Source organism: Micropterus salmoides, unplaced genomic scaffold (assembly GCF_014851395.1).
Source record: "Micropterus salmoides isolate LMB-PRFRI ecotype aquatic unplaced genomic scaffold, ASM1485139v1 Ms_hic_scaffold_1, whole genome shotgun sequence".
Taxonomy (NCBI): domain Eukaryota; kingdom Metazoa; phylum Chordata; class Actinopteri; order Centrarchiformes; family Centrarchidae; genus Micropterus; species Micropterus salmoides.
Window position 1 is genome coordinate 9,026,572 of NW_024040040.1, and position 8,467 is coordinate 9,035,038.

The 8,467-nt window shown below is 41.3% G+C and overlaps 1 protein-coding gene across 2 annotated transcripts in view; it reads left to right on the top strand.

Moving 5' to 3' along the window:
• Window positions 1–7,499, top strand: part of LOC119901277 (collagen alpha-1(XXVIII) chain-like) — a 38,208-nt gene extending 30,709 nt beyond the window's left edge. The window contains exons 27-36 of one of the 2 annotated variants that reach the window (XM_038716889.1): window positions 541–609; window positions 718–786; window positions 877–957; window positions 1,199–1,234; window positions 1,750–1,786; window positions 1,972–2,529; window positions 3,731–3,999; window positions 4,093–4,321; window positions 6,066–6,260; window positions 6,443–7,499. In XM_038716889.1, the coding sequence (XP_038572817.1) occupies window positions 541–609; window positions 718–786; window positions 877–957; window positions 1,199–1,234; window positions 1,750–1,786; window positions 1,972–2,529; window positions 3,731–3,999; window positions 4,093–4,321; window positions 6,066–6,260; window positions 6,443–6,450 (1,551 nt within the window). In that variant the 3' untranslated portion in view covers window positions 6,451–7,499. The other variant, XM_038716898.1, reaches the window with a different exon arrangement.
• The last annotated feature ends 968 nt before the right edge of the window (window positions 7,500–8,467 follow it).

The following is an 8,467-nucleotide window of genomic DNA, read 5'->3' on the forward strand; positions in this document are numbered from 1 at the left end:
CTACCCCAGCTTTAAGAGGTCAACAAAACAGTAGTGAAAACAAAATACAGCAAACCACCCCCTCTCCATTCAATACACTCTGTGTTGTTGCTACAGCTTTACTTTGGTACAGTCCAAACAACACTAATAAAATTATATAACAAAATAAACCTTTTTCGTTGTTTACTTTTGTAAAAGTTGCCTGTAGCGGAACATAAATCAAACTAAAATTTGACAAAATGCGTAATTACAGTGAAGATGTGAGGGTGAGTGGACATGATTTTACATTACACGATGGAGTGGCCATCACTAAGGCTAGGAGGCGTCGATAAAATGCCACACCACTTGTGTGGACACCAGACTGGAATCTATCAAATAAGTTGTCTTCCTCTACAATTTACAAACATTGCTTGCAGATCACTTTTTCAAGGCAACGTTGAGATGGATCTGTAGCTCTAAGGTTCAGGTTTTTTCAGATAGGGTTGCAGAGAGGACAAACTCAGAGGGAAACGGAATAAAGTCCTTTCCAAAGTTATGCTTACTGTATCCTCTGTACGACAGGGTAACCCTGGGCGGCCTGGCCCTCCAGGGCCAACAGGCCCGCAAGGACAAGGAATTCAAGGACCAAAGGTAGGCTTAGATTTGTTGTCCTTGTAGAAATGCATGTATCTGTAATCTCTATCTGAGAAGTCTTTAACTGGCCTGCACATGCAAAGTACTTTCATGTGTTTGATTCAGGGTGAACAGGGGGCCCAGGGCGTGACAGGGCCGAGGGGGCTACCAGGAGAAGGCTTTCCTGGAGCTAAAGTGAGTCACCATGATGTCTGCGACTTTTGAATGTGGGTTTGTGTTGGATGTGTTTTGATAACTGACATTTTGTCACGCAATGTGTGACAGGGTGACCGTGGCTCGGCAGGGGAGAGGGGGCTAAAGGGAGTCAAAGGAGAGCTGGGAGATCCTGGAACCTCCGGGCAACCTGTGAGTGACACTAATGATGCTTTTAAATGTCCATTTATTGTGTGCTGCTTTGTGGTCGGCAAAAATGGGAATTGAACCTCCCTCTGCGATGTGAAAGTGTATTGTGCTCTAATGCTTGTTATTACTCATTTCAGCAAATATTTGTCTGGTAAATGGATTTAAAATGTGTAAAAACCCAACTCTTTTACAATAATATAATTGTTTTTTGTTTCCTTTTTTAATGTTTGTATTCTTATCTTAGGGCCGACCTGGGGTCAAAGGAGAAGCAGGCCTCACTGTGAGTCTTGAGTATTTCCATTTTATGCAACTTTATGCTAATACTCTCCTACATCCTCGAGGCAAATACTGTACTTTTTACTCCCAAAACTTTGTCTGACAGCTTTGGTTTCTAGTTACCTTTCAGATATTTCATACCCTTCCTGTCCATTGAAAACTATGTATTTCCAAATTTTTCCTTCTTCAGCTAAATGCATCAGCTTTTTAGAGATGCCCTACACACGTGATGATGTTGTTGTAGATTAAATTACCCAAGACGATGAAGTAGTTAAAGTGAGCTCAATCTTTTACATATATATCTGTAAAATGCAACATATGTGTTAATGTAGCAGTAATATGAATCCAGAAACATCATATTTAATTATCTACTTTATAAAAGTAGCAGGACTTTTACTTGTTGTGCAGTATTTTAACAGTGTTGCATTTCTACATTAACCTAAATAAAGGATCTGAATACTTCTAGTTACTGCTCATGTTTATTTATATGCTCACACTGTGTTGGTGTATTCATTTCAGAGAGAGGACATCATTCGAATGATCAAAGAGATCTGTGGTAAAGTATCTTGTGATCTTTGCAATATTTATTCACTTCTCAGTATTGACTTAACAGCACAAACGTTAGAAGAGAAGCCACTGCTTCATCCTATCTGTAAATCATTAGATCAGATTCCACAGCGTGAGCCTCGTCAAACTGACATTTCAGCCATGATCTCATATATTGGTGTGATGTGATTCCAGGATGTGGGATCAAGTGTAAGGAGAGGCCAATGGAGCTGGTGTTTGTCATTGACAGCTCAGAGAGCGTGGGCCCAGAGAACTTTGAGATCATCAAGGACTTTGTAAACGCTCTAGTGGACCGAGTCACCGTAGGCCGCAACGCCACCAGGATTGGCCTGGTGCTGTATAGCCTGGAGGTGAAGCTGGTGTTCAACTTGGCCCGCTACGTCACCAAACAGGACATCAAGCAGGCCATCAGGAACATCCCATACATGGGAGAGGGCACCTATACCGGTACAGCCATCCGTAAAGCAACCCAGGAGGCCTTCTACAGTTCCCGCCTGGGAGTCAGCAAAGTGGCCATCGTGATCACTGACGGGCAGACGGACAAGAGAGAGTCAGTGAAGCTGGATATAGCGGTACGAGAAGCACATGCCGCCAATATTGAGATGTTTGCTCTGGGGATTGTGAACACCACAGACCCAACACAGGCTGAGTTCATGAGAGAGCTGAATCTGATCGCCTCTGACCCAGACGCCGAGCACATGTTCCTCATTGATGACTTCAACACCTTACCAGGTTAGTCGGACGATTGTCGGATAAGAAATGTCAGCACAGAAATGCTAAAGATATGTTCGAGGTGTTGCCATTAGGCCTAAATAGTTTGTTTACCACAGAACACTTACAAATACATTTTTCAACTGTAAAATGTCCTGCTCAGTATTTTACCTAGTGGAAATAAAAGGTAGCTGTGGTACAACTAGTATCATGGAAATGTCTCCGTACAAGATCATACCTTTTTGTATGTATTAGACCAACATCATGGATACTTTAAATGACAACTTTCCAAAGCATACCATACATTTGTTTCATTTTCAGTCAGAGCAATCAACTTCCAGACTTGAAACCTGCTTCTGATGGGTAATCCATCACAGTGAACAGTTTGTGTGTTTGTGTACAGACTAAACAAATGAGATATTACTCATAATTTGTGTGCTTTAGAGATTATTGTAGGCAGGTTTCTTTTAACTGTGAACAGAGCTGTTTCCCCCGGCTACCAGCATTTGTGCTAAGCTAAGCCAATCGTGTGCTGTCTCCATGTTTAGCGTGCAGACATGAGAATGGTATCTATGTTCTCATCTAACTCTCAGCAAGATAACAAATAAGCTTAATTCTAAAAATGTCCAACTATACCTTTGATTTTTACATTATTTGATGGTAATTCAGTTGTCAACAGGGACTGTTTTGATTTATGCTATGCTTTAAAAAGTTTGCAGATAATAAACTAAAATATGCAGAAACATGCTATGGTTCTATCAATATCACAAATCTAAGACGTAGTCTAATATATATCTCATCGTTTCCTGAGTTTCCTCAGTTAGCTAGAAACTTTTCAACCTAAGAGTCTACCGTCATGCAAGCAGCTCTGTGAGGCTGTACTTTAGCTTTATAGCCTAAGTACAGCAAAGCTTTGAGCTGAATGCTAACATCAACACATGCTAAACATGCAAACGTTAGCAGGTATGATGTTCACTATCTTAGTTTACCTTGTTAGCATGCTAACATTTGCTAATCTGCACTAAACACAAAGTGCACCTGAGGCTGACGGGAACTGCAAATTAAGTAAAGGGATCACCAAACTCATCCTGAGGGGGACATGAATGTGAGTAACACATTTCATGGCAATCCCTCCAATAGTTTTTGAGACATTTCACTCAGATCCACAATTGTGAGTAGCGACATCACATCCTATATATGTGGCTCTGTCTTTCTCTCTCAGCTCTAGAGTCCAAGTTGGTCAGCCAGTTCTGTGAGGACGAGAACGGAGCCCTGATATATAACAGAATAACTAACGGGTACAACGGCTATGGAAACAATGGCTACAGGAATGGCGTCAATGGGAACTTTGTCATCGGTGGCCATGGCTACCGCCCTGCTACTGAGCAGGAAACACTGAACGGCCGCCAGACCGGCATCAACACTGGCGGCAACACTCACAGCCATGGAGGCCGTGTAGAGACAACACAGCAAGGCTCCAGCACAGGACATGTATAGAACCTATGAGTATAGATTCACATGCTTATTATAAAAAAATTAGAATAAAAAGTGTTTAACACCTTTTGCTGGTTTTGTCTCCATTAGGGAGGAGGAGGGCAGCAGGTGTACACTGAGACCACACGCGGGGACACATTTAACCCTAACCCCTCAGGTGTCAGACCAGTCCCACCTTCCACTCCCTCCAGAGAGGACTCCTCCAGTAGCAAAGAGTCCTCCTCATCTTCATCATCGTCGTCTTCTACAAATATAACGACATCATCCTCAGGTGTATCTGTACACTATGTGCCTGCTCCAAGGCCAGCTCTTCCCAAAGGTACACACAGTCTATTCTGCTCTTATCCGTTTGTATTTGCTTCATTTTTATCAAGTTCAAATTCTCTTTAATAGCCAGGACCTGCAAAAACCCATTCACAAAACAGTTTTATAGCATTTGCAGAGAAAAACTTAACAAAAGAAAATGTGAAGCTATTCCTGTAAATGACTCAGGCACTGCTTAGGCAACGGAAGTAAAATGAAGCAACCTGCAGGTTCCACAGTATTTGCATTTTATTACAGCCTCCACATGAGCATGGTCAGTGTTTTTAAATACAAATGTCAAGAAAATTTGCAAGACAAACATTTGTATTAAAAAATCTGACAATTAACTATTGTCACCCTTTTAAAATTAATGTAATTTTAAAGAAAAAGATTTGTGAAGCAAATTTTAGGTAGACATAGAACTTACAATGTGGTTTGAGTTATATATATATATATATATATATATATGACTGCCTGTAACATGTTACCTCCATGCAACGATCAGTAAAGAAGTTTGAACCGCCAATAGTGACTCTGTGCTCTCTAGCAGGAGCCCTGTAGCGGCTAATATCATTTATCATCCAGCAGTTTACAAGGGGTTAATTTCAACAGAGGTCCTTCGAGCCGGATATATTGGCTACTGCAGAAGATGTCATTAGAGGATGTATCATTGCCCCCCTCACACCCTTGAGGCGACTTCACACCCCCAAACACTTGGAGGATTATGTCCTTGACTAAAGCCATGATCATCCTGCCCTTTCCTCCCACTCCATCGAGGAGAAGACCGAAGAGCAGAGGGGAGCAGCAGCAGCAGTGAGTGGTAGTGAGGCAGACAAACTCTCCAACTGGGGGAATCCTCAACCGCACAAAACCCCACCTCAGCAGATCTTCTAGGTGCAGCTTCATTGAGGAAATTAGTCCGTGTCTGGAAGGGAAAGAAAAGAGGCTGCTGACATAGCTCAGCTTACCAGCAGAGTAGCTCAGTATGAGAAACGTCATCAGGAATTAATGGAGCATATTGCATCATACCTAGCGGAGGAAGACATAGACGAGGCCCCTCAATGTATGAGTGTGACATGCTCACCAGGACCACCACGTATGATGACCAATCCCAACCTAAATTACTCATCCTGTCAATTATTTGTACAGCTCAGATTTATTCATTTCTATGTGTCAAACTAAAATAACTGTGTAAGATGTATTGTGATAACAAATCCCCCTGCAAATTTAAGTATACAGTATATAGAGTAGATAGTTAATATGTAGTTATTGTAAAATGGTCTGGGAATGAAGAAAGCTGAAGGTTTCCGCTGCTGTTCAACTGTGAACCTGTGCTCGTTCTAACACAGCAGTCTGGGGCTGGTTTCACAAAGATAGACTGATGAGATCTGCTGCGATGTCACTTGATAGATGAAGCTCCAGTCCAGTGTGTTTAGAGTTCATGTGGTAGAGGGGACGCAGCATTCCTTGACCTTTCTAGAAAAGCAGTCCGTGTATCTGCAGTGACCATAGTGGAGGAGTGTGAAGCAGGGATGGCCTGGCTCTGGGGTTATGATAAGTTATTTGTAACTGACAGATTCAGTAATGAGGTCATGAAGGTTAGAAGCAGCGAGGCCAATTATTTTTGATGCAGTGTGAATGATTTTCCGGTCCTTCCGATCGGTGTGAAGTAACAGATGTTGCCTCAGAAAAGAGCTGAGGAGGCAACTTTGAGGTGGGATTAGGTGATCTTGCTTTATTTTTCTCATCTTTACCCACAGAGACTGTACCATTGGACCCTCGTTGTGGCTTGATTCTGGACCAGGGCACATGTCGGGACTACAACATCCGCTGGTACTATGACAAGCAGGCCAACGCCTGCGCCCAGTTCTGGTACGGAGGGTGTAACGGCAACGAGAACCGCTTTGACACAGAGGAGGAGTGCAAGAGGACGTGTGTGATCGCCAGATCCACCGGTACACCCCCATGATTCATCCCTGCCATATTAATGTCATTTATGTCATTCACACCTAGCCTGTCCACCAGCAAAACTGTTGCTTTATTTCAATTTTTATGCAGTTTTACTTGAATGAAATGAGGATTTTATTGGTTCCAAATGTTTTAGAGTATTGACTTTTTCATGTTTTCTTTTTTCCAGGGGGCTGAGTGAAGGCATCTGCCATACATCTGCTGTAGATGCTTCAAGGAGGGGCAGCTAATACCAGCCATTTTTCACAGGGTTATGTAACGTTACAGCATAATTCTCAGGCATATACGTATACAGAATATACGTACACTGATGTTCCATATCACTGTCACATTTCACTTCCTGTCTTTGAGCCCCCTCCTGTAGCACTTATTGTAAAATGATCCTGCTCGAATTACAGTGAAAGAGAGCCTAGCTTTGAAAGATACCTCCATTGTTTTGTTGTTGTTTATTATATCATCATCTAACGCAGGAGATACTCCATCACTCCTACTCAGGAATACAGAAGAGCACTCTCACTGTGTGAGCCCGGTGTCCCGGGAGATTACCACACCTATGGAACATGATAATTTCTTTCACACGCTATGAGTGCTGCAAAGATTGTGGAAAACCTGACTGTTTGCTCAACATGACCAGTTATATTGTTGGAGCCTAGTCAATGTTAGAATCATAGATCACGTCAATCGTAGTATTTTCTTTACTCACGCAATCACTGTAGAGTATATTCGTGCATAATCACAGGAGCCAATAACACGCGGCAGAAATGAAGCCTCTTCTTACTTATTTCAGCAAAATATAGTTTCTTTTTTATATATAAAAATGACTTATGCTCTGTAACTAAACAGAATCATTTGTGGATATGAATGTGTTTTTTTTTATTATTATTACTGAATGAAAATGTGATGTTTTGTGTTTACATTGTTTCATTTCTTTCTTACCACTAACTGTCTATATTTGTTCGAGCAGTTTTCTCACAACATAACACTGATGGACGGACACACATGTTCACACACACTGCCCTCTACTGGGTAACACATGCTGATGTAACTGAAGTTGGTAGTAAACATCAAGTTACTATATGAGCAGCATTTTACTTCCATTGTTGAGCAACTGGTCTGTCATTATGTTACCCAGCTGTACTGACTGTATAAATCCATTTTGTACTGCTTATTACACGGTCAACATTTGATGTCAAACTTTTTTAATAAATCTGATCTAAACTAATTTATAGAGGCTGAAAAGAAGGTGTTCTACTTTATAAGGGCTTTATTTTTTTCCCCATAATAATAAAACAAGTAGCAAATAGAACCAAAATGTCCATTTTCAGAAAAAGAATAAAAATGGGTATTAAGAGTGATTGTATCTCTAGCGAAGAGTGCTTCATTTTTTCAATAGCTAATAATCCTGGGATTTCCATTAGCATTATGTTTTTCCTCTTAAATTATTAAAGGTTAAAGGAGATTCAACCCAATACTGATATTAATTTTATGTTATCATTATTTCAAGATGCTGGGAGGGTCCAAAGAAAATAACACCAGGGATGGTCTTGATTTTTAGAAAAGCCCAATCATTTTTCTACAGTCCCTAAATGCTGGACAAAACGTATTTATGTTTAAGAACTTTGCTTTGTTTATCTACTGTGGCTTTAGGGAAGTGGCAGAGCTTCCTTACGCAGGATCTGCTCTCCCCTTCTGCTTAGATTACATGTTAGACACTCCTCGACAAGTGGCGTAGTCTGATCTATCTTTAGTGCTGCCCAGAGGAGAAATGTTACCTAACTCTACACACTCCACACACTTTATCAGGCCACAGAAATAAGACTTAACAATGTTAAGATCCTATTGATCCAGACACGTCGCTGATGGCCTTCTTTAATTGGCAATTTTAACATTTTGCACTAATATGTGTGGCTGTGAGCAAATTGACACCATTTATCTTCAAGAAGAAAGAAAACACAGAGTAAGTATGTTCAGCACTGAAGTAGTCTCAGTGATTGAAGTGTGTTTCAGGTTTTTAACTGCAGAGCAGCACACACAACCAAGCAGCTGGACCATAATACACCCCACAGGGAAAAGGGAGAACCATGCTGATTGGTGGACAGAACAGCTTGTATGTGTCGCTTTCACCTGTTTCTGCACACAGCTGTTTCTGGTCCATTTTTAGCCCAATGTTTTTGCGCTCTTCAATGATGCCATG